Source organism: Entelurus aequoreus, linkage group LG15, assembly GCF_033978785.1.
Source record: "Entelurus aequoreus isolate RoL-2023_Sb linkage group LG15, RoL_Eaeq_v1.1, whole genome shotgun sequence".
NCBI lineage: Eukaryota > Metazoa > Chordata > Actinopteri > Syngnathiformes > Syngnathidae > Entelurus > Entelurus aequoreus.
The window spans coordinates 46,035,027-46,062,327 of record NC_084745.1 but is presented as its reverse complement, the minus strand read 5'-3'; the positions used below and the strand labels follow the sequence as shown (position 1 = coordinate 46,062,327).

At 39.1% G+C, this 27,301-nt stretch overlaps 1 protein-coding gene across 2 annotated transcripts in view; it reads left to right on the top strand.

The window, feature by feature from the left end:
• ube3c (ubiquitin protein ligase E3C) overlaps nucleotides 1-27,301 on the top strand; it is a 59,905-nt gene that overhangs the window by 19,947 nt on the left and 12,657 nt on the right. For both annotated transcript variants that reach the window (XM_062022090.1, XM_062022091.1), the window contains exons 12-23: nucleotides 172-258; nucleotides 342-499; nucleotides 569-795; nucleotides 5,523-5,627; nucleotides 5,744-5,831; nucleotides 7,451-7,548; nucleotides 9,457-9,589; nucleotides 10,860-11,107; nucleotides 15,309-15,521; nucleotides 19,098-19,286; nucleotides 19,362-19,428; nucleotides 19,499-19,629. In XM_062022090.1, the coding sequence (XP_061878074.1) occupies nucleotides 172-258; nucleotides 342-499; nucleotides 569-795; nucleotides 5,523-5,627; nucleotides 5,744-5,831; nucleotides 7,451-7,548; nucleotides 9,457-9,589; nucleotides 10,860-11,107; nucleotides 15,309-15,521; nucleotides 19,098-19,286; nucleotides 19,362-19,428; nucleotides 19,499-19,629 (1,744 nt within the window). The remainder of the gene's footprint in view (nucleotides 1-171; nucleotides 259-341; nucleotides 500-568; nucleotides 796-5,522; nucleotides 5,628-5,743; nucleotides 5,832-7,450; nucleotides 7,549-9,456; nucleotides 9,590-10,859; nucleotides 11,108-15,308; nucleotides 15,522-19,097; nucleotides 19,287-19,361; nucleotides 19,429-19,498; nucleotides 19,630-27,301) is intronic.

Sequence of the window (27,301 nt, the reverse complement as noted above, 5' to 3'; positions counted from 1 at the left end):
AGGAAATGTTAGTTAACAGAGTCATTTATTTCACTTGCGTCCTCTCTGCTTAACGGGCCAAAGACATAACAGACACACTGGCGCTCTTCATTTTACACTTTTGTCATTGGCTTGTCAAAGCGCTGCTATTCACCACTGATGATGAATGCTGACATCGTTGTTTTCCTGCAGACTTCTCTACAGTTTAGCCTTTAACGCACGTTTCCTGCGGCATCTCTGGCACCTGATCACCTCCATGACAACCAAAATGATCACTGGGTAAGCTTTGAAGAATCCCACTCTGCTTGTTGGCAGTGTTGTGAGGTAAACATAAACAAATGACATCTTTGTTCCAACCTCAGCTCCATGGTTCCGCTGCTACAGCTGATCTCCAGAGGGTCCCCGATGTCGTATGAAGACTCCAATCGCATCATTCCTCTCTTTTACCTCTTCAGCTCCCTCTTCAGCCACTCGCTCATCTCTGTGCACGACAGCGAGTTTTTTGGACATGAAATGGAAGGTATGTTACACATAGCCTCATTGTTTCGAAAGGCCATTGGCTCAGCAGGTTCACCTGCTCCCTGAACAGGTCAGACGCAGTCCTCCATGATGCCCTTTACTCTGTTGGAGCTGGTGACGCTCTCTCGCTGCCTGAGGGACGCATGCCTGGGCATCATCCAGCTGGCATACCCAGAGACCAAAACGGAACACCGCGAAGAGTATATGGCGGCCTTCCGCAGTGTAGGTGTCAAGACCAACTCGGAGGTGCAGCTGCGCATCCAAGCTGAGCAGAAACGTTGGGTACAGCTCTTTAAGGTAGGATGTAGAATTATCTCGGCAAAAATTCACAACACTAGTGATGGATAAATGACGCCTCGTTGAGAGTGTGCTACACTTACTGGCTATATTGACGATGTACTGATACTGTATTAGTGTTTCGTAATGATGCCATCTGCTGGATTAAAAATGTACATTTGATCTGCTGACAAAATCATAGTTGGCAACTATAATTGTTTTGATTTGTTTAACAAATAACTGCAGAAAGGTATATGAACCCTGCAACTCTGGTCAATTAGACAAATAGTGAACAGGAATATAGACTATTAACCTTATTTGGTAGATCAAAATGATCACACATTTTTGGAATTGTTTTCTTTTTCTTGGTTCCATTTAGATCAGGGGTCTCAAACTCTCATATTTTGTGGCCCACTGCCGGACTTCATAGCTTAGTGTGGTTGCGTGCTGCGTGGCTAATAGTTAAATATATTTAGGCAATCTTGAATGCCACCAGACAGAAACTACAATAATGGTACAAACACAAAAAATATGGCGCAACAAACACAAATTGGGTAACACAGAAGGGAAAATTCCAAGAAGCAAGCACTGAGTGTCTCTGACCATCCCCTAGATAACTCAAGAAAATATAACACATTTTAGGTTAGCAGGGCGGTTGCTCCAGGACGGCAATGTTCTCTAAGGTCAGGGCATCGTGAGCGAGCACAAGTTGTCCTGCCACAATTCTCGCGTACTGAAGAAATTGTCTGGCCCCTTTGAGGCCGTGAGCGACATCAAGGATGACATCAGAGCACGTTATTTTTGCTGAAGCACAGCAACAATTGTGTGGTGCTGTCTTTTTGCGGTCTTTTGGCTTCATGCTGCCCAAAATGCAATGTGATCATCAATGTTGCTTAAAGGGACACCTCAATTTTTTGGAATTTTGCCTATCGTTCAAAATCATTATGAAATACTGACGACGGATGTATTTTTCAAAATATGTTCTTACTCATAAATAAAAGTCTGCTTACAGCTGAGCCAATGGGAGGTCTTCTATTCCGCCCATAAAACCCAATGAAAAACATCCAAAAAGTACCAACAGTACTCCATATACATTTTGTGACTTAAAGGCCTACTGAAACCCACTACTACCGACCACACAGTCTGATAGTTTATATATCAATGATAAAATCTTAACATTGCAACACATGCCAATACGGCCGGGTTAACTTATAAAGTGCAATTTTAAATTTCCCGGGAAACTTCCGGCTGAAAACGTCAGGTATGATGACGTTTGCGCGTGACGTCAAGGGTTGAAGCGGAAGTATTGGGACACATTGTATCCCAATACAAACAGCTCTGTTTTCATCGCAAAATTACACAGTATTCTGGACATCTGTGTTGTTGAATCTTTTGCAATTTGTTCAATTAACAATGGAGACTGCAAAGAAGAAGGCTGTAGGTGGGATCGGTGTATTAGCGGCTGGCTACAGCAACCCAACCAGGAGGACTTTGAGTTGGATAGCAGACGCGCTACCGTGAATACGCAGCTTTCTTCCAAACATTTGATCGCTTGCCCGTCCGTGCGTGGCGATATGTGCATGTCACGTATGTAACTTTGGGGAAATATATGTTTCATGCCGACTCTGATGGCGGCCGGGGTGTCGTCGAAAGCTATAACGCCCGCCGTCATGCCGCTGTCCTCACCTTGACTTCCTCCGTCTCCGGGCCGCTGACCGCATCGATGATCGGGTGAAGTCCTTCGTCGCGCCGTCGATCGCTGGAACACAGGTGAGCACGGGTCGTGATGAGCAGATGAGAGCTGGCGTAGGTGGATAGCTAATGTTTTTAGCATAGCTCTGTCGAGGTCCCGTAGCTAAGTTAGCTTCAATGGCGTCGTTAGCAACAGCATTGCTAGGCTTCGCCAGGCGGTACAGCATTAACCGTGTGGTTACAGGTCCAGAGTTTGGTAGTATTGTTGATCTTCTGTCTATCCTTCCAGTCAGGGGCTTATTTCATCTGTTTCTATATGCAGTTAAGCACAATGCTATCACGTTAGCTCCGTAGCTAAAGTGCTTCGCCGATGTATTGTCGTGGAGATAAAAGTAATTGTGAAATGTCCATTTCGCGTTCTCGACTCTCATTTTCAAGAGGATATAGTATCCGAGGTGGTTTGAAATACAAATGGGGGGTGGGCTCGTGGGGGCCCGGTTGGCGGTGGGGCGGGGGCGGTCTTCCCGTCCGGTTGCGGGGGGTCTCCGGGCCCCTCGGGCGGGGCGTCCCGCCTTTCTGTCCGTGTGGGGTGTGGTCTCTCGCTGGCTTGGGGTCTGGCTGCCCCCTGCTTTTCTCGTGCCTTGTCCTCTGCCGGTTGCGTCTGTCTGCGGCCTGCTGCTGGCCCTTGTGGGCGGCGCGGTGGGCCAGGCTCTGGGGTTCCTGTCGCTGTCCGGCTTGGCTGCGTGGGGGCGGTGGCCCCTGGTTCCCTGGGCACCACACCTACTGTTTGTGGGATGGGCTCTCGGGGAGGCTGGGGCCGTACTCTGGCTCCCGCACACACTGGGAGTCAAATGTATTGTACATGCAAATTCACATATACTCACACACATACATACAGACATACATAGGTACCTACGCTCCCACATACATATACAAATAAATACAGTACATATTTACACACTCAAAGTTCGTACATCCACACGCACATCCATTATACAAACATACTGTATACACATACTGTAAATATACATTCACTGTAAAAACATACATATATTATATTATCAATAGCACTATTTCTATTGGTATTCATATTGCTCCATTTTTAGTGTAATAATGCTCATTGTCATTTCTGTATTTTTATTTTTATTTTCGCTAACTGCTTATTTGCTATTACTTTTACCATCATATTTGTACATGTCGTATTTGCTGATGTTGCTCTGTTGTTGTTGTTGTGTTTGCTGTTGTTCTTTTTGTCTCTCTGTCTAATCCCCCTCTTGTCCCCACAATTCCCCCCTCTGTCTTCCTTTTTCTCTCTTTCTATCCCCTCCTGCTCCGGCCCGGCTGCACCAAATGATAATATAAATAAATTTAATAAAGTCAAAATACAAGTAAGGCAACAAGAGAAGTATCCTACACTTCTCTTTTGTAAAGTAAATCTGAACAGCCGATATGGGCATCTACATCTGCTATATGATTTGCCCGAGAAGCTGGGCAGGACATTAAAAAAAAAAAAAAAAAATACAAATCCGTGATCCACAATAGAAAAAGGAGAGAGTGTGGAATCCAATGAGCCCTTGTACCTAAGTTACGGTCAGAGCGAAAAAGGATATGTCCTGCACTGCACTCTAATCCTTCACTCTCACGTACCTCATCCACAAATCTTTCATCCTGGCTCAAATTAATGGGGTAATCGTCGCTTTCTCTGTCCGAATCGCTCTCGCTGCTGGTGTAAACCATGTGCAAATGTAAAATTTCAGTAGGCCTTTAAATATACAAGCATGAGTGATATTGTTGTTTTAAGCGCTAACGCATGATTTGGCAATGACAGTGAGTGCAGCTATGGAGGTTGTTCTTTGGCTGTTTGACCAGAGGAAATGTGACAGAAAATAGTGTATATTAAGGTTCTTATTCATTGAGATCCCTGGATTGTCAGGGCATTGAGTCGATCGCAACTGGACGTTTGGCCTCTCATCCAAGTAGGCTTTATCAGAAAATAGTATTTCCCTCTATTCTCTAACTAGGAACAAGTGGTAATGTGATTATCTGATAGAAGGTAAAAAGTGACCACTTAAGAAGCTGCTCAAAGGCCTCCTGTCAGCTAAAATGACCCATTAAAGAAGTGGGTAGCACAGAAAGTGCATTTTCCAAATTGAACAGTGGGATTTACAGTCAGTTTAACGCTGCTGACCCTTAACACGCTAATGTTTGTTTGGTGTCATCAGCCATCCCTCCCCATCTTTTATCGCCTCCATTGTCGAGCTATCTATTTAATTGAAGGAAGTTAATTGAATGAAAATGATCAACTAAGCTTGTATTAATATTGCTAATGGAACTTTCTTCTTGGCCATGTTTGGAGAACAATGTCACGCCGGAGTTTGGGAAAGGCCCATTAAGGCTTGCACTTAACCCGATGGGCTAATCAAGGAATGCTTATTCATTCTCGGAGTCAGGGGCGAGCGCGCTACGAACCCATCGCCAAGCTCCTTTTACAGCATTTTGCACTTGCCGTTATTGCCGACTTCAGTTGCCTCCCAGCAATCGGCCAGGATTGATTGTCGTCCAATGAAAATGACGCGCATTAGAAGAGAACTCTTCGATTGGGAAGTTAGACCCTAAGCATTATATGGAAATGGTCCTGCTGTGACTGTTATGAGGGACATAGGAACTCATTTAACGGGTCTTGTGGAGGTGAGGTTAAACGGAGGCAGTCTATAAGCAGAGGGACAAACACAGAAGATTGTTTTCAGTAGAATGTTCACAGCCCGACAAGGATGAGTTGGATGTATATTTTCCACAATGATAAATATAAAAAAATGGCAAAACAAATAGTCTTGTGCTGTGTCTGCATTCTCAGGCTGATGTCAGCAGTCCTCGTCAGTAATTAACAAGGCTTACAGGGCAGGGCTAGACCGTTTTTCTTTTATACTCCCCATAAACGCTGCACTAATGTCTTCATTCTCAAATTGCTTTGCTGGCCTAATCGCCCTCCTTTTCACTACTCTGACCATTCTTGTCTAATTGGTGGGACGCTGATTTGGATGTGATCTATTGGCCAGGTCATCACTAACTTGGTGAAAATGCTGAAAGCTCGCGACATCAGACGACCCTTCTGTCCAGCTGATCATTGGTTGTCCGAGGAAGTCAACATTCGAGCAGATAAGGTGATGTTGAAATTCGACCACAAAAAAACAAACATTTATTCGTCCAGCGAAAAATTACAATTAAAACAGTTTTAGTCATGCTTGTTTCTTGTTGTTAATTATTCTTCCATGTTCAGGTCACCCAGCTATACGTGCCTTCTGCGAGAAATGTGTGGCGAACACGAAGGATGGGCAGGATTGGACCACTTCAGTCTACACTGGATGGTACCACCATGTCTTCATTGTTTGGTTGTTGATTGATTGAAAAGTATAGCAGTGATTTTGCATGCATCACAGTGAGGGTGCACTGTAGCAACATTGGCTAATCATAATGTGCTTCTGTAGTACACGGACACAGGCAGGGCTTTATGCATCCGCCTCACAGCCTGCGGCATAGGGGCTGGCTACTAGCGCTCAAGCCACGGATGTTTTCTGAATAGCCCCGAATCTTAATTTTACTTTTAAGGAGGGGAAAAAAAACCATCTCTGAAATAATGTGCAATACCAGAATCCTACAGAAAAGCAGCCTGCATACAGCCCAACTGAGCCACCCCTGAAGAAGCAGCAGCCTGCATGAACGTGGATATTCTAAAGTTTTTTTCAACAAAAAGTGACAGATTGACAATACCAGCTGTGATAAAACAGGCGAAGATTAAGGTTTTTGAATCCTACAGTATTTAACCGCTAAAAGCCTTAGTGGCCACATGCATGGATAGCACCTTTTAGCTCTTATTTCCAAAATTGTGTACACTACTGAATTGGGGTCTTATGCCGCTTATGTGGACAATTATACTGCTATCTGGTGGTGTCAGAAGAGTATAACATACAATGGAATTTGGAAAAAGTGTAAAAATAAAAATTAGCATGTCACTACACATGAAGTACACGTTTGTGTACTTATGGACTAAGTACATCATATCAAAAGATGATTTTTAGTTGTTATTCTAATTAGGGTCCAATAAGCCCAAATAGCAAAGACAAATAAAAAAAAACATGTAAACAAAGAGCTTGGGCCTTAAGAGGTTAAGGAAGTGTTGGATGTTATTACTGTGCTGGTTTACCAAATGTTAGCTTACTTATGGTACAAAGAAAGGAAAAGATAGCAAAAAAAATGTGGCAAAACGTTTTTCTTTTATTGCATTAAAAGGCAACTTTCAATAGTTACAAAGGAATGAATCCAAACGAGCTTGGATAATAATCATTTTGATTCATTTAAGTATATTCATGTACAAGTGTATTGCAGTGTTTTGTATCTGCGTTAAGGTAGTCGGAATTTGAAAATTAGGATGCCATGTCACAAAAAAAGCATAAATTTTTTGCACATATTAAAAACATCCATCACTCATCTGTGCTAAACCCGAGATCTTCTTCAATCCTAAATCCGCCCCTGCTCAAATGTGTGTGAATGTATGATGTGAAAAGAGGCTGATAACAATGTGTGTATGAGCTCTGTAATGTCGCTCACAGGCTCTGGGCTCAATTCAATTAGCTATAGAGTGCCTGATGCTCAGCCTTTTCTCATTTCCTTAAATGGACAGACCATTGTGCTGATAAACAAGGGGCATATTGACCACCCGTCGTCCATATTTCTCCTCCTTGATGAAAGGCTGATGGCAAAAGGCAGATCAGACTGACTAATTGAGCTGCAGTGGACGCTAAGTGAGGAGGAGTTTCGCAATTGTGGCGTTCCTTTTTCTCTCAAATGTCGATCTTTGGCGTTTAACAGTAAACAAACACCAGCCTAATGGATAGAAAACTTGAAGAAGGGCTAATTAAACAGGCTGGACGGAAGTGGATGCTAATGATGATGATCCGGATGTTTTAATTTTTATGTCCTTCTGCAGTGGGCTCGGAGCCTCCTCAGCTGTCCGTGTCAGAAGAAAGACATCTGGCCATCCTCACAGAGCTCCCTTTTGTTGTTCCCTTTGAGGAGCGGGTCAAGGTAACGACCACCAGTCCTTTTAATGTAAAAAAAAAATCAGGTACACCTGCACCATCTAATGAGGGTCAATAAAAATAATCTACAAAGCAGCAGACAGGAAAAGTGAGACAGAAGATTAGGCACATAAACCAAATCTGTTTTGTGTTTTTTAGAACACGCTCCATGTTTAGTAATAGCTTACTCACTACCCAAGCTAAAAGCACAAAAATCAGGGAAAAAACAGACACGTACAAGCAAGTCCACCCCTTTTACAACAATCTTCTGCCTGTTTGCTGTTGAATGTATCCCACATACTGCTTTGGTACGGCAGACTGGAACCGGAAGTAGAGACGATAGTAGGTACAAGTATCTTGTGCGCAGACAAATTAAGTTTTTTTTTGTTTAAATTTTTTGTTTGGTGGTATTCAGTGCCGAAAGGAGCGTGTACGAGTATTGTGCCAAGTTATAAATACAGAGTTCATGTGTTGCCGAAAGCTGCTGTTCATTCTTTGTTGAAACAATTTACAAACATAACACATACTGATTGTCTCGCGGTGAAATAGCACAAATAGTGATGTCACTCCTGCTGTCTGGCGGAGCTACAGCTGCCGGCATCGAACCTGTAAATGTGGAAGGAGTACAGAGCAAACTCACAGCACTGCAGCAACCCAATGCAAATGCACTTGGAGGAATTTAGAGGTGTGACTCAATCTATCAGCATCATTGCAGCAAATTCTGATATTAGGGACCGCTATATGGAGTTAAAAAAAAATGCCGCCGGCTACGAAAAACAATTGGCCGCTATAGAAAAGGTTTTTAACACTATTTTTTCTGCGGGGTAAATTTTTGGGCCTTCATAGACTGGTGGCCACTAACACAGGCTTGATTGTAATCCGTCACATGCAGACACCAAAAAAAAATACACATAAATAAGGAATAAAATGGCTACATGAACATTTAACATCACTTTTACCTTTTACTGAAGACTCTTGTTGATGAATTCAAAGTTTATTGCAATTGCTCAGTCATAAATATGTTTCCCTGTTGATGAATTTCTTACTTGCTGTCCTCAGAATGGCAGGCACCGCAAATTTTAATTAAAAAAGAACATAAAGTACAACAAATTAAATAAAGAAAACAGCATACAATATTTACAAAATACCAAAATAATGCAAATGGAAGCTGCACAATTGTTTATGTGCAATTGCAGCGTAAACATTGACTGTTCAGTGTTATGAGGTGGTTTTCCTTTTTTTGTTTGTTCATTGTAAAGTCATATCAGCTGTTAATGAGTCTGATGGTGGCAGGGAAGAAAAAGTTGTATATTTATACTTATGTAGAGGAGCAAGGGATTTGAATTTCTGATACAATTTGAGTGTCAACAATGAAACTCAATAATGCTTATAAATACTTACATGTATGTGCTTTTTGCACTGCCTCTTGTCAGCGAATGTGGTGTTATGAAAAACACTCGGTTGCAAGTGTGGTTGAGACCCCACTTTGTTCCAGGAAATTTGGGACACCACTTGCTTTACCATGAACGTGTAAAAACGGGGAGGCAAGGAGTAAGGGGAGGAATTGAAATTCAGCCTGAGTCACCAACTGGTCAAACTATTTGCTTGGGTAGTCGATTCCGTCAGATGATACACTGGAAAATTGACAAGTTTGTTGCACAATGTTTGACTGTACGATAACCCAGACCGGCAACATTTTAATAAAAATTTCCAGTTGGACCTTAGACCAAGGTACTCCTGTATAATTGTGTTTTTGTCAGAAGGGCATAATATTAGAAACTAAATGAATACTTCTCCGTTTATGTTTCTACAGGCAAACGTTTTGTATTTGATGTCATTATAGTGTGCAGGTGTACCTTAATGTATGTCTCGAAAGCCTGAAAATAATCACATTTTGGTATACCATAATTGGCAGATCTTTCAGAGGTTAATCTATGCTGACAAAAGGGACGTGCAGGTAGATGGGCCTTTCCCTAACGGCATCATCGTCACCATCAGACGCAACTACATCTACGAAGACGCCTATGACAAACTCTCTCCAGAAAACGGTATTTAACACCAATTTTCTTTTGATTAATGCTGGCACTACAGTAAAAGGTTACACTCTGTTAAAGGGGAACTGCACTTTTTTTGGAATTTTGCTTATCATTCACAATCATTATGAAAGACATGATGACTAATGGATTTTTAAAAATTACATTCAAATCTGTAAATAAAAGTCCGCTTACAGCAGAGCCAATGGGAGAGCCTCTATTTCGCCCATAAAATCCAATAACAAAAAAATTCAACAACCGGCAACAATACTCCGTTTACATTTGGTGACGTAAACATTAACCAAGTATCAGTGATATTTTGATTATAAACGCTAATTGTTATTTATAGCGACACAGTAATCACTACCGTGTGTCCTTGTGTTTACATCATTGAGTGGTCTGCTGCTTTCTCGCTTCCTTGCTTCTAGTTTATTCTAGATCATAAATCATGCATTTCACCTGGACAGAAGACGTCTGAGTTGGTATTCCGACAAGTTGGTACATTTTGACAGCCATTTAGGACACGGAAATGGCAAGAACGACACAAAAAGACGCTTAAATGTTGTTATAAATGCGCTCGTTACTACATTACATATATACCTATATATATAAAACCTCAATGGAGGTGTTTGGATAATTTTTAAGGGCTTTATATGCGGAATTGCGCGGCTCCCATAGGCTCCTTTTGTTAGTTAACTTTTGATCGCATGTACCGGTATTTAATATTTAGAATGCAATGTAAAAAAATTGTGAATGGTAGGCAAAATTCCAAAAAAAGGCTAGTTCCCCTTTAAAAGTCTTGTTAAGGCTTATAAAATCTTTATATCAAGGTAAAATCAAGGTTAGTTAGTCTCCCCACACTGAGAATTGGATCGTGGTTGCGGTTATTCTAATGGATCACATAAAAGCAGAATCAATTATTTTAAGTCACCTCCTTTGTGTTTTGAAGTGAAAGGGCCACTTGAGCTGGGGCAGTCTGATTAAAAAGAGTAGTATGGGGACACGATGTATATCATTTATGTGTCTAAGTTATAGCTGCTGATCAATCAATGCATGATGACAGATTGATTAGAATATTGTGCTGAATTAGAAAAAAAAATGTAAACAAAAACATTTAAAAGGAAACAATTGTTCAGTTGTGTTTATCAGCATTATAAATGATTGTTTTATTGCAAGCTTTCTCTACCTGTGTGCATGGAGCTCTCTCATTTTCTCAAAAATAAGCTGAAAATACAAAATGTACATTTAAAATAAAAATGCACAGTAAAGTGTATGTTTTTTTCAGAACCGGACTTGAAGAAAAGAATTAGGGTCCACCTGCTGAACGCTCACGGTCTGGATGAGGCGGGCATCGACGGAGGCGGTATCTTTCGGGAGTTCCTCAATGAGCTCCTCAAGTCAGGGTTCAACCCCAACCAGGGCGTCTTCAAGACCACCAACGAGGGCTTGCTGTATCCCAACCCCGCCGCCAAGATGCTGGTGGGAGAATCCTTCACGCGACACTACTACTTTCTAGGCAGGATCCTGGGAAAGGTGAGTGCCTGCTCTGCTAATTAGCACCAACAGATCGCAGGTGTTTGCCAGTCTTCGAATAAACACACAAAGCCTGTGGCCAATGTGAAATATGTGAATATTTATGAGCTGTTTGCTTTTCACAAAGCCAGGCTTGATTTAAGAGCCGAGTTGAAGTTTAATCATTGTCAAAGCGGCCCTTGCTGTTTTTTCTAGAAACTGCAATGTTTGGAGAACTTTCTGTTACGTATTTCTCAAGAAATGTGTTTGGGTTAGGCAAAAACATTTATCTGCTTATGCCTTCTTTCCTCTGGGACTAATGGCGGCCAATTGGTTCCAGGGCCGATTGTGGCAAACAAATTACCCCGAAGTACGATTATTATTAGTAAATCGAATATTTTCATAGTTGGAGCATAAGATTTTTTTGTAACATAATTGGAAACCTCTAAACATGTAATTCAAAGAACTTTGTCATACTAGTGCACATGAGATGGCACAAAATGTAGTACTGAAGGACCCAGATTTAGCCCAATGAGTACCATAAGAACAATAGTATGTACTGATTTAAATAGAGTTACAGGTTGTATAAATAAATAAAAAAAATAGTGGTATAGGTTATACAAAGCATAGGTTAATAGGAATAGATCAGGGGTGCTCACACTTTTTCTGCAGGCGAGCTACTTTTCAATTGATCAAGTCGCGGGGATCTACCTCATTCATATATATAATTTATATTTACTTATTTATGAAATATATGTTTTTGTTAACAAGTTTAAAGGTGTTTAATGATAATGCAAGCATGTTTAACACATATAGTTAATATTGTTAATAAATTAAAGGTGTTTAATGATCATACAAGAATGTTTAATACATATAGTTAATATTGTTAACAAGTTAAAGGTGTTTAAAGATAATGCAAGCATGTTTAACACATATAGTTAATATTGTTTACAAGTTAAAGGTGTTTAAAGATAATACAAGCATGTTTAACACATATAGTTAATATTGTTAACAAATTGAAGGTGTTTGATGATAATACAAGCATGTTTAACACATATAGTTAATATTGTTAACAAGTTAAAGGTGTTTAAAGATAATGCAAGCATGTTTAACACATATAGTTAATATTGTTAACAAGTTAAAGGTGTTTAAAGATAATACAAGCATGTTTAACACATATAGTTAATATTGTTAACAAGTTAAAGGTGTTTAAAGATAATGCAAGCATGTTTAACACATGGATTCCTTTCTTTCATGAAGACAAGAATATAAGCTGGTGTATTACCTGATTCTGATGACTTGCATTGATAGGAATCAGACAGTAGTGCTGATAACGTCCGCATTTTCAAATGGAGGAGAAAAAAAAGTCCTCCTTTCTGTCCAATACCACATGAAAGTGGTTGGTTTTTGGCATCTTATTTGTCCAGCTTCCGTACTCCTTTGTATACACTTTACAAGAAATACATTGGCGGCAAACTCCGTAGCTTACTAGCTTGTGCACGCCAGCTTTCTGAGACTCTTATGTTGTTAGCGCAGGCAGGATGAAGCAGAGCTTTTATTGTGCAACTGTGCAGTTGGTCTTTGGAGTTTTGACGACCGGTACGGCGCCAGATTCTGTTGAAATAAAAAGTGTTTCTCGCCTTCCTGTCGGTAATTTTTTCTTAATAATGAGCTGGCAGCAGCCAGCGTCATCTCAGAAGACCTTCGGGTGCCGTGAATGTCAATCAAGTGACGAAAGTGACGTCATAGTGAAGATTTATGATCGCTCATTTTTAGGACTATTTTTTTAATGCCTGGCTGGGGATCGACTGACACACCCTCCGCGATCTACCGGTCGATCGCGATCGACCGGTAGATCGCGATCGACCGGTAGATCGCGATCGACGTAATGAGCACCCCTGGAATAGATTATAAATAGAATATATTGTGATCCTTTAGTGTGAATAGAGTGTAAAAACAATGACAGCAAACCAAATGAATGCCAAGTTCATCACTGGTTGGACTAAGGGTTGCACAGCAGTCAACTTTGAGAGCCACAATTACGTTTTATTTTTATACATTTAATTATTTAGATTTATTTATTTTTTGTCCTGTCCAGCTACTCAGGCAAATCATATTGTTGATGTAGATGCCCATATCGGCTGTACTCTATCCTTATCAATCCAAAATTGCTGCACAGTTGCGCTGACATTCGCTAAAAATAGAAGCCTTGTTTTCTTCAAAGATCTCCAGAGCATGGAGATGAGACGTTTACACATGCAGTGTAGCTGGTGGTCGTTGACACATTGCGTGTGGAAAGCAGCTGTATCTGAGCGGGTCACTGAGGGTGAGGTGTATGTTAAGTTCATGTTAAAGCTGATTTAAGGCTTGTTGTTGATATTCCTGCTGTTGTGTGTGTGTGTGATTCCAGACTTATTTTAACACTTGATATATTCCAATGATATGTAGAATAAGCTTTAAAAGAAATCTCCAAGTTTATGGCGCCGCAATATTCGAAGCGTGCAGCGACGGCTCTATTACGAACCTTCCTTAACACATGAGTTAGTGATGTGTCATCCCGCGTGTGTGAGTGTGAGAGAGATGATCAACTCAACCAGCGCAAAATTACCACATGACAAGCGGTGGCTTCTCAATAAGGGCTTCCATTAGCCGATGATTCCTACCTCTTGTTTGTGGAGTCATCGCATTTGTCTGCTCCTAAATCAGGCAGCACACAGACAGCACATAAATAAGCCTTCAAAGCATGTGATAATAGCATTTTGATCTCTTTTACACTCAGCAGTGGATTCTCTGGAGTCTTTCCATGCTCCGCTCTCCATTTCAAGTAATAAATAACGGGGGGAATTAATTAGTTGGACATTCAATTAACCCGAGCTTAAGTTATTTTTTTCTCCCTCAAAACAAATGTAGGTTAGAGCGGCCCATTGATACTTGTTTGGTTAGTGTGGTTATTGGTGGAATAAAAGCACAGCCTTTATATGGACTAGGATTGCATCACCACCATGGCGGCGTGCGTTGTACGTGCACACGCCTGCTCAAAAGACACGGGAAATTAATATTGTTCATTCATGTCTGCCATTGTTGTGGGGGTGATGCTTGTCTAAGGGGTACTCACCCAAATGGGATTGAAGATCAGAATGTAGGCTGCTCGTCATCCCTCTTCCTCACTTGTCACACTCGTGACAGGCGCAAAGATTGAAACCCTCAAATGGTCAAACATGAATGAAATCGGCGTCTTTCGTTTATTGCTGACTTTAGTCTTCATGGGAAGAAAATGAACTTCTAATGTCTAATGAAGAAAGGCATTAGTGGTCACTAACTATGAAGGTGAGACCAGATCTGTCCTCACCCTACAGGCCTCTTCTGATAGATGGTGATGCCTTTTAAAGGCATTATAATTTTACTGATCCCAAATGTCGTAAATTAAGGGATTTATTTGGCAGCAAACAGAATGCACCTGCAGTGTTGTTGGCAATTATTCCACCTGATGGTGCCACGATCTGCTTTAATTGCGCTGCCACTGCACTCACTTATATTAAAATGCCTTGGCCATAACAATTAATTCTTAACGTCGTCAGCCATTTTGGCACAATTTCTGGCAATAAACACTCGTAAATAAAGTAAGCGCCACTGAAAAAAGAAGGCGGAAGTGCTGCCTCTTCCCGGCATGAGTGTTATTGATAGGTTTCAGGGGGCCATGCGGCACATATGCTCTCAAACGAGCACTGGCCACTGCTGAAATACTAAATGGATTATTTTGCATAAAAAACAGACAAAGCTTTAAGTTGCGCTATTAACCTGTGTTTAGGAAATAGCCTTGATTTATGTGCGTTTGTGTGTTTAAGATGCATGCATTATGGAAATGCTCCAGATTTATAATCCATTTAGCTGATGTGGTCAGGGTTTTAACACTATCATTTATAAGGACCTGCATATTTTAATGTCTCCAATGAGCTCTTTTTCCTAACTATTCCAGTACATTAGCTTTGGCTTTTATGTGCCACCTGCCCGTCTGTGCTGCTTAATAGCATTTAAGGTCAAGGTGAGAATTGTCATTTATAAAGTTAGACACGAGTGAAGCAGAAGCTGGTGTGCTTCAGTTGAATTGTTTTGCTCGCAATCACTCTCTTGTTAGCATCTTATCAAGGAATCTGCTTTCATATCACACAATCCTTTGAACTGAATGCTACTTGGTCTATTTACATGTAAGTTCTTTCCACAGGCTCTGTACGAGAACATGTTGGTGGAGTTGCCCTTTGCCAGTTTCTTCCTGTCCAAGCTTCTGGGAACTAGCGCGGACGTCGACATTCACCACCTGGCCTCGCTGGACCCCGAAATGTACCGGAACCTTCTCTTTCTCAAGAGCTACGAGGGTGATGTGGAGGAGTTGGGCCTGAACTTCACCGTAGTCAACAACGATCTGGGAGAGGCTCAGGTATCTGGAAAAACAGGCACTACCTACCTTTTTTTTCCCCATTTGTGTGGCTCCCGACTTAACGCATCTTATTAGCTCCTCTCAAACAGCACCTGAAATGGCCCGGTCACAATGCGGCCTTGGCAAACACCGTACTGTTAACAATTTGTGGAAGATTAGGCATACACCTGGAAGCAGCCTGCCGTCAGTTTGTCCCCGCCAGATAGCCAACAGAGCCTGATAACCACAGTAATTCTCCTACAATAGCACATAATCACACACAAGAATGAGTCAATAGGAGGAATGACTTTCATTCCACATACATTTGACTCCACAATCTTGTGAAGCTTATCAGCATCGCTTTTGTTAGACGTCACAGAGGCTCTCATCTATTGAGCTCTGTTGTAACGTCCAATTGTAACGGTGAACCCATATGACCTTTACGACTTTTAAATTAAAGGGTATATTTTTTCAATTTGACCATGTGTCAGTCTCAAATATCAGCCATTGATCAGTGTCAACCAATTTTCGTGTAAAAAATATGAACAATCATTTCGATTCATGCCTTTCAATGCTGATCCCAAAAGCCGATTCCCTCTGGCTGATACTTATACTTTATAATAATCACCCCCATTTCGCCAAATGAATTGCATTTCTTTGTACCTTATGTACTGTTATCACTGGTGAACAAGGCTGAACATGTTACACACTGAGTAAGAGAGAGCAAGCAGGAGCAGGCATGCTAATTGCTAATCTAGCCACTAAACTTGCTGAAAAAAACAAAACAAATAAGTGCTTGGTAAACTTTGAGGGCATGATAGCGCACACAAAATTGATTTAGTAAACTTGTGGACAAAGGATTAAGTCTCTTAAAAAAAAAGTGCTATTTGCAACTTGCTCACAGTTACAGTACATTTTTCAAACCAAAAAATATAACAGAACACAATTGGCTAGCTTATGTTGCCATTAGTGGTTTAACAGAAAATATTTGTTTTAAAACTGCCTATATTTTCCACAGTTACTAAGTTTATGCAATAAAAAAAAATGTTCTAGCCCAAACTAAAATCATTTCTTTAGAGGGGTCACTCACCCTCTCTCGTCAACACATACACAGGGAGAGGAGTCCAAGAGAAGCAACAAAAAATTTGCAGTCATGTTGTCATTATGATAGAATATACATTCACATTCTATGATAGCTTACACTAACTATCCATATTAGTATTATGAGCTAACAACACCCAAAGCTAATGCGCATTTATGTGTTACATATGTACTGTACATAGTTACGTCATTACTTCCTAGAAGGTCCTTAACTTTAGCCCTCATAATATCTTTATTACTTGCTTAATATTCAGGTCACTAAATATAGAGTTGTTGGCAGTTTTTGGATGGTTATTTAGAGGGCTTTGTGGGCGGAATAGAGGAGCTCCCATTGACTTTATTATTTGATTTTTTGCCAACTTTTATTCACAATTTAGAATGCATAAAAAAGAAAACATAAGTGTACTTGTCTTACATAGTGAATGATAGGTAAAATACATTTTAAAAAAGTGCCGTTCCGCTTTGACACTCTTATTTTGTAACGCTCTTAGCTATTTTGTAATTTTGTTATTTCCACTTTGCTCAAATGTGAAGGAATCATTTGTAGGTTTAAGCTCTTACGGTCTGTAAACGTCACCTTAAAGTCGGCGTCATCTCAATGGGGGGATTGGGTCAATGCGAGTAGTCACATACTGCCAGTTAATAAAGTTTTGATAATATCATTTTATGTCAACAACTTATACATAAATCCATCTCTCTTACAAAGCATGTCAATAAGCCTGTTATTCACATTCACACTGAACAATGCTTCTCTCGCTGCGTCTCTCTCTCTCTCTCTCTCTTTTTCTCTCTCTCAAATATAAACTTAAAAAAACACACCATTTTTCTTTAAGCATTATAAACCGGTATGTCAACAGCTGACTTTGTAAGGTAAATTAAACACTTTGCTTACCTTTAATATAGTTGTACGCAGTTGACGAGTATGAGAACGGTGTTCTGCCACTCGATTGGGCATTTTCAGGTTAAAAAAACGGCAATACAGTATAATACCTCCAATTTACGAGCCTAATTAGTTCAATGACAGAGTTTGTAACGCAAAATGTCTCCAAAGGAAATTAATTAAAATCAAATCAATCTGTGTTTGGCCCCACGAAAAAAAGCATTTAACATGAAAAAAAAAAACCCCATTAGATAAGAAGTTTTGTTTAAAAAAACAGTACAATAGAATGTACTACAAAATAATATAGGTTTATGAAGTAATCTAAAAATGTACAGTATTTAACTTGAAAAGCGGTATGTCCTTCAAACACACCACCAATAGCTTTTCCATATCTTCGTGGTTAAATGTCCTCTGTTTAAATATTATTTTGACATCTTTAACTGGCAGGAAAGCTGGCTCCTGGTTAAGTACGGTGCAGTCTAGCAGTGCTACACTCCAACTGCCTCAATACACGATCGGTCATGTTTTGGATTGTTTCTTTCTTTATTCAATATACACTACCGTTCAAAAGTTTGGGGTCACATTAAAATGTCCTTATTTTTCAATGAAGATAACTTTAAACTAGTCTTAACTTTAAAGAAGTACACTCTATACATTGCTAATGTGGTAAATGACTATTCTAGCTGCAAATGTCTGGTATTTGGTGCAATATCTACATAGGTGTATAGAGGCCCATTTCCAGCAACTATCACTCCAGTGTTCTAATGGTACAATGTGTTTGCTCATTGGCTCAGAAGGCTAATTGATGATTAGAAAACCCTTGTGCAATCATGTTCACACATCTGAAAACAGTTTAGCTCGTTACAGAAGCTACAAAACTGACCTTCCTTTGAGCAGATTGAGTTTATGCAGCATCACATTTGTGGGGTCAATTAAACGCTCAAAATGGCCAGAAAAAGAGAACTTTCATCTGAAACGCGACAGTCTATTCTTGTTCTTAGAAATGAAGACTATTCCACAAAATTGTTTAGGTGACCCCAAACTTTTGAACGGTAGTGTATATAATTCACTTTTTCTCAGTTCGAATGGTTGGAAAAACAAAGCTATGTCAATCTCGAGCTGTAAGCTAATGCTAGCACCTAAACACGGAGCAGCCGTCAACGCGCACCCAAAAGCGCTGAAGCCATGACAAGCTGTGTTCTTCTTAAACTGTCAAAGTTACCACACGCTGTTCAAGTTTTCGTGCAAAGACGAGATGCGCTGGCTGTTCTTATACGCCCGCAGACATTATGATGTCATGATAACGCCGTCTTCATCAACCGTGATGAGCACCTTTTCATCAAGCGCTAACTGCTCTAAAGTTAATGAAAAGAGAGCTCGGGGCCAAATTGTATTGGAGCAGATGTTCATTGGCGGCACTATATTTAGAAAAGCCATTAACCGTGGGCACTCACGGGCAGCCGCACCTTTATCTGCTGGATAACATTTTAATTACCTCCCTGTGATTGAATTCCATCCACCTCGCATCGTGAAACCTTCACACCAAAATGCAGGATGCGGCCAGGCTTCTTGTTTGCGTAAGTCCTTGTTTGACACTTCAAAAATGTCTCTTGCAGGTTGTGGAGCTGAAGACGGGGGGGAAAGACATACCCGTGACCACAGCTAACCGCATCGCGTACATCCACCTGGTGGCCGACTACCGCCTCAATAAGCAGATCCGGCCACACTGCCTGGCCTTCAGGCAAGGTCTGGCCAACGTGGTCAACCTGGAGTGGCTGCGCATGTTTGACCAGCAAGAGATCCAGGTGTTGTCTCGTCAATGTCATGTTCTACGTGCAGCTCCAAGTGTCACTAAAATGCAACTGTTTCTCTTCAACAAGGTGCTCATATCTGGAGCTCATGTCCCCATATGTCTTGATGACTTGAAAAAGTTCACAAACTACTCAGGTTGGAGCTCGTGTTTATCACACTGACCGCAGTGATCAGTGGATGTTGACACCTCTTGCACATCCTGTAGGTGGCTACACGTCCACACATCCCGTCATTCAGATCTTTTGGGAAGTGGTGGAAGGCTTCACAGACGAGGAGAAGCGCAAGCTGCTCAAGTTCGTCACCAGCTGCTCCAGACCTCCTCTGCTGGGCTTCAAGGTATGGCCTTCAAAGTATCTTCTGTTTGTGTTGCTGTATAAGCCTTGTTGGTACCAAGCGTTACAGTATTACATCTTACAGTACAAGACCAGTCTGTGTCTCAATTTTTAAAGAGCCCCGTCTATGGTGTTAGAACAGTACCAAAATCCGTGTGCGTGTGCACAAACTCAGTTTGCACGTGCGCAGATTCATCTTTTGCTCTTGCGACCTCCATGCGTGCACAGTGTCTTTTTGCTCACTGTTTACACTCGCAATGTCTTTTTTTTTTTTCTGTGCATGTGATGTTCCACCCTTTTGGCACCAAGGGGCGGGAATTGAATACACAGCTGAGCAAATCCCTCCTTTTTGATTCATCACTTTTTGGGTTGTCCCGATACCAATATTTTGGTACCGGTACCAAAATGTATTGCAATACTTTTCTAAATAAAAGGGACCACAAAAAATGGCATTATTGGCTTTACTTTACCAAATCTTAACAATCTTACGATACATTAAACATATGTTTCTTTCTGGAAGTTTGTCCTTAAATGAAATAGTGAACATACGAGACAACTTGTCTTTTATTAGTAAGTAAACAAACAAAGGCTCCTAATTTAGCTGCTGCCATATGCAGTAACATATTGTCATTTTGGACAAGTGGTAAAAAATTCATTATTAATCTACTTGTTCATTTACTATTTATATCTGCTTACTTTCTCTATTAACATGTTCTATCTACACTTCTGTTAAAATGTAATAATCACTTATTCTTCTGTTGTTTGATGCTTTACATTAGTTTTGGATGATACCACAAATTTAGGTATCGATCCAATACCAACTAGTTACAGGATCATACATTGGTCATAATTTAAGTCCTCATGTGTCCAGGGACATATTTCTTGAGTTTATAAACATAATATACCTTTTTTTTTAAAGATTTTGTAATGCTAAGAAAATATTGATGTACTCATAGTAGTATCGACTAGATACGCTCCTGCACTTGGTATCATTACAGTGGATGTCAGGTGCAGATCCACCCATGGCGTTTGTTTACATTGTGACGCCGGTGAGCTACGGTGTGTAGTGAAGCATGTTTAGCTATTCCTCATCCTGCAGGGATGATACTTGTAAAAAAGTTACTTTATTTGTCGCCGTGGAGGCGAAGATTAGTGATTTAGAAGTAGCTAAAACATTGCAAACTGCGGATGGACGTTAGCCACTAGTTAGCCATGTCTTAAAGCACCTCAGGTCTCCCTGGGGGCGTTTGTCTTATAGCTTCACCTTTATCGTTAGTTAATAAGCCAAAATGCGTCCATTCTCCCTTTTCTGTCTACACACTGTGTCTGCTTGTAAGTACTCCGTGATTGTGCGCTTCCAAACATGCTCCTCTGCTTGTAAAACCGGAAATGTCACAACGTGACGACACGCCGTCATGCCCGTTAAAAAAAAGGGGCGGCGGGGACCGGTACTTTTTAGAGGCGGTAAAATACCGAATATGATTCATTAGTATCGCGGTAGTATACTAATACCGGTATACCGTACAACGCTAGTCACTTTATACGCCTACTGTATCTAAGTTGTAACCAATCAGAGGCAGAGTAAGGCAAGGCCATCGCGGCGGGACGATTTGTGTGAAAATTGAGGATCTATATTTACCACTCAGCAGAAAATGAGGTAAGTTGAGGAACTGACACGTAGACAATACCAGCCCGACATTTACAGCTGTTACGAAAAGCTGCTGACCCAATACCAAACATTCTCATAACCTTTCGTTATAGTGGTCTGATCACAGTGGAGAAGAAGGGACAGAAGGCGTCTAAAGCAGTGGTTCTTTTTTTTTACCATTAGTGCATCAACCCAAGAAAACCCTCCCTCCCCCATTCACACTCATCCACACTCATTTACACAAAAGGGGCTGTCTCTTTCTGTTATTAAAAAAAAAAAATCTTCTGGTTCCTACAATATAGAACAGGGGTCACCAACGCGGTGCCCGCGGGCACCAGGTCGCCCGTAAGGACCAGATGAGTCGCCCGCGGGCCTGTTCTGAAAAAAAAAAAAATAATCCAAAAAAAAAAAAATAATAATAATTTTTTTTTCCAAATTTTTTCAATTTTTTTTAAAATTAAATCTACATAGAAAAAACACAAGATACACTTTCAATCAGTGCATCAACCCAAACAACCTCCCCCATGCACACTCATCCACACCCACTCACACAAAAGGGGTTATTTCTTTCTGCTACCAATATTCTGGTTCCCACAACATAGACAACACATCTGCAAGGGACACAGTCCCTGAAGCACATATAATTGTATAGGCTGCTGGTCCACTAACATTTTCATTAATTACTATTTTTTATGTAATTATTTTTATATTGTTTTACTTTCTTTTTTATCCAAGAAAATGTTTTTTATTTATTTATCTTATTTTCTTTTCTTTTTTAAAAAAGGGCCTTATCTTCAACAGACCAGGTTGTCAATGAAATTAGATTTGTTTAAAGGGTTTTTAAAACCAGGTCCAGTCCAGATAATGTCCAAGTCGGACTCAGCAACACACACCTTCATTCATGTACACAGAAAAAAATTAGGGAACACAACAGATTGCATATAATTTATAAACAAAATTACATTTTCAAAATAAGCATTTATGTACAGTCCAGATTATGTCCAGGTCACTCAAATTAGGGAACACAACAACAGATATCATATAATCTATAAACATAATCATACTTTCAAAATAAGCCTTTGAGGACTTCTCATCTTTTTTTTAATGTTTTTTGGCATCATTATCGTTTTCAACCATGTAACTTTCTAAAGTTAGAAAATACTGAATAAATGTTTTAAAGAGAGTAATACTAAGTGAATATCTGTTTTTGGCCTTAAAAATAAACATTTTACGGAGTACTATAATTAAATTGACTAAATCATGATTGTCAATGAACTCTCCTAAAATAACAGAAACCACATTAAGCTTCATAAACAAACCAATCCTTAAACACATTTTTTCAACTTCCACCCAAAACAAAGAAAAATATGACAATACCAAAACAAATGCAGGGTGGATTCAGACTCCTGACAACAAAATCGGCAATCATCTGACTCTGTCAAATTCCATAATTTTAACATTTTCCCTGTGGGCAAGAAGTTATAAATAATTTTAATTTGAAAATAACGATTTTGCACATCGATAGTAGTTTTATAGATTAGTTTGAATATGGCATCCCATGGCAACGGGCAGTCAACAAAGTCCTCCCATTTTCCATATGTGTTGTATGGGGCAGCCTTCAAAGATTTCTTTATTAAATAAAAATTATATATTTTTCTATTTATTTTAGTTCCTTTTTGCCAACTAGAATTTCTTATTAGAGGTTTACAAACTAATAATTTAGTAGTTCCATAATTAATTATTTGTTTCCATCTTTTCCCAATTACTCCAGTTAGTTGATAAAATGAAAAGCTTGAGCAAGCATCACCATACATAGTTCTAAATTCATCATACTTCAGCATTTTACCATTCTCATTGATAATATCATTGACAAAAATGATTCCTCTTTCAAACATATTTTTCCAAAAGAAAGGCTTTCCATCTATTACAATATTAGAGTTCATCCATATCTGCTGCAAAATATCGTCTCTTTTTTCTGGCACATAAAATTGAAAACACCACTATGAGTGGATTGTTTCCTTTATGTTTCCCAGCAGACTCTCTACATAAGAAAAATGGAAGGGGATCACTTGTAAAAAAGGATACAATTTCTTTTGATACAGTACATGTTTTTTGTCCAACAGGACACTTGTGTACCACTCAATGTTTAAATACATATTTGGAACAATTGATGCTTTTAAAGACAGACACATAGCTTCAATGTTGAGAAGTTTCAGGCCCCCATATTCATACTCTTTGTACAAAACCTTTCTTTCAATCTTTTCTGGTTTGCTGTTCCAGACAAAATCGAAGACCCTCCACTCATAAATCTTAAAAAAGTTTTGTGATGGAGCTGGTAATGACAAAAACAAATAAATAAATTGAGGAATAATTAACGAGTTGGCAATAGACATTTTACCATACAAGGTTAGGGATTTCCCTTTCCATAATTGCATAATTTTGTCCAGCTTTCTCAGTCGATTATCATAATTTACTGAGCCTAGATCTTCCAGATTTTCTGGGACAACAACACCAAGTATGTTAACTGGTCCATCTGTCCACAAAACAGGCACTTTGCATTCCATTCGAAAGGACGTTCCCTTTAGATTTCCGATCCTTAACATTTTACATTTATCATAATTAAGCTTAAGGCCAGATTGCTGTGAAAATATGTCCAAAAGATTAAGAAGGTTCCGCAAACAATGAGGAAAAATCTTATCTTTGTGAATCAGCCTTTTCTGACGTGAACTTCATCAAGAACAAACAGAACACGCCTCACTCATGCACATCTGCAAGACTCACTCAGAGTTGCAGTGTCAAGTTACACACCAGAGTACAACACACTAGTTAACAGCATGCAATGCCAGGCTTCCCACTAACTGACAAAGAAACAGATAACAGATTTGGTGTCCAGTTCAAAGTGTGACATGATTTAAAAATTTGAGAGTTGACTTTTGTATTTTACATGAGTTATTATTTGTACAAACATGGTGCAAAGTAATTCATGATTTGTTAAACTATGTTAGTGGCTAGCTAGTTAAAATGGGATATTGTGATTTCACAAGACTGTCTTAGAAGTGATCATTTGAAAATGTTCAATTTGAAAAATGTGCACTTAGAGAAAATATAAAAATAAAGTTTTGCATATTGATATTTATCTGTTTCTATATATATTTATTGTGAGAAATCATTAAGATGATCAGTGTTTCCACAAAGATAAATATAATTAATTATTAATAATAACAGAGTTAAAGGTAAATTGAGCAAATTGGCTATTTCTGGCAAATTATTTAAGTGTGTATGAAACTGGTAGCCCTTCGCATTAATCAGTACCCAAGAAGTAGCTCTTGGTTTCAAAAAGGTTGGTGACCCCTGATATAGAATAATAGAGTCTGCGAGGGATACAGTCTTTAGAGCACCATGATTGTGCGTGGTGCTGGTCCACTAACATTTTCATTAATTACTATCTTTTATGTAATTGTTTTTATATTGCTTTACTTTCAAACAAAACAAACAAAGGACCTTAACTTCACCAGACCGGGTTGTCAATGAAATCAGATTGTTCAAAAGGGTTCTTAAAACCAGGTCCAGTTCAGATAACGTCCAGATCGGGCTCAGCAACACACACCTTCACCCATGTACACCAAAAACCAGGGAACACAACAGGTTGCATACAATCCACATACAAAAATACATTTTCAAATTAAACACCCATGTACAGTCCAGATCACATCCAAGTCGAACTCAGCAACACACACCTTCATTTATGTACACTTAAAATAGGGAATGCAACAACAGATTGCATATCATATATAAACAAAATTACATTTTCAAAATAAGCCTTTGAGGACTTCCCATCTTTTTTTATGTTTTTTGGCATCATTATCGTTTTCAACCATATAATTTTCTAAAGTTAAAAAAATACTGAATAAATGTTTTAAAGAAAGAAATACTAAGTGAATATCTGTTTTTGGCCTTAAAAATAAACCTTTTACCGAGTACTATAATTAAATTGACTAAATCATGACTGTCAATGAACTCTCCTAAAATAACAGAAACCACATCAAGCTTCATAAACAAACCAATCTTTAAACACATTTTTTCAACTTCCACCCAAAACGAAGACACAATATGACAATACCAAAGCAAATGTAGGGTGGATTCAGGCTCCTGACAACAAAATCGGCAATCATCTGACTCTGTCATATTCCATATTTTTAACATTTTTCCCGTGGGTAGGAAGTTATAAATAATTTTAATTTGAAAATAACGATTTTGCACATCGATAGTGGTTTTGTAGATTAATTTGAATATTGCATCCCACGGCAACGGGCAGTCAAAAAAGTCCTCCCATTTTCCATGTGTTGTATGAGGCAGCATTCAAAGATTTCTTTATTAAATAAAACTTATATATTTTTTTATTTATTTGAGTTCCTTTTTGCCAACTAGAATTTCTTATTAAGGGTTTACAAACTAATAATTTAGTAGTTCCATAATTAATTTGTTTCCATCTTTTCCCAATGACTCCAGTTAGTTGATTAAATGAAAAGCTTGAACAAGCATCACCATACATAGTTGTAAATTCATCATATTTCATAATTTTACCATTCTCATTGATAATGTCATTGACAAAAATGATTCCTCTTTCAAGCATATTTTTCCAAAAGAAAGGCTTTCCATCTATTACAATATTAGAGTTCATCCATATTATCTGCTGCAAAATATCATCTCTTTTTTTTGGTACATAAAATTGAAAACACCACCATGAGTGGATTGTTTCCTTTATGAAGCCCGCCATGTTTCCCAGCAGACTCTCTACATAAGAAAAATGGGAGGGGATCACTTGTAAAAAAGGATACAATTTCTTTTGATACAGTACATGTTTTTTGTCCAACAGGACACTTGTGTACCACTCAGTGTTTAAATACATCTTTGGAACAATTGATGCTTTTAAAGACAGACACATAGCTTCAAGGTTGAGAAGTTTCAGGCCCCCATATTCATATTCATTGTACAAAGCCTTTCTTTTAATCCTTTCTGGTTTGCCGTCCCAGACAAAATCGAAGACCCTCAGCTCATAAATCTTAAAAAAGTTTTGTGATGGAGCTGGTAATGACAAAAACAAATAAATAAATTGGGGAATAATTAACGAGTTGACAATAGATATTTTACCATACAAGGTTAAGGATTTCCCTTTCCATAATTGCATAATTTTATCCAGCTTTCTTAGTCGATTATCATAATTTACTGAGCCTAGATCTTCCAGATTCTCTGGGACAACAACACCAAGTATGTTAACTGGTCCATCTGTCCACAAAACAGGCACTTTGCATTCCATTCGAAAGGACGTTCCCTTTAGATTTCCGATCCTTAATATTTTACATTTATCATAATTTAGCTTAAGCCCAGATTGCTGTGAAAATGTCCAAAAGATCAAGAAGGTTTCGCAAACAATGAGGATTGGGGCTTATAAAGAAGCTTGTATCGTCTGCATACATTGTTATTTTACTTTCAATATTATTATTACTGAGCCCTTCAATATTTTTATTCAATCTAACTTTAATCGCCAATATTTCCATAGCAATAATAAATAAGTATGGAGACAAAGGGCACCCTTGTTTAAGACCTCTTAATAGAGGTATTGTCCCAGAGATGTATCCATTATTGATAATTCTACAGTTAGTTTTATTATATAGCGTCTTGATCCAGTGTAATAAGGAGTTGCCAAAATTGAAAAAAACTAAGCTTTTACAAATAAAATCCAAGCTAATTTTGTCAAAAGCCTTCTCCAGATCAGCTACAAAAATTAATCCTCTTTTATTTTCCATATTATAATTTTCTATAATTTCTAATAACTGTCTAATATTGTGGTTCTTAACCTTGTTGGAGGTACCGAACCCCACCAGTTTCATATGCGCATTCACCGAACCCGAACTGTAATCATAAAATGATGTTATTATATTAAAGAAATACTAATAAAGGTTTATTTTACAAACAGAATGTTACAGGAATGTACACATGATCCCATGTTTACATCTCATTGTGCAAC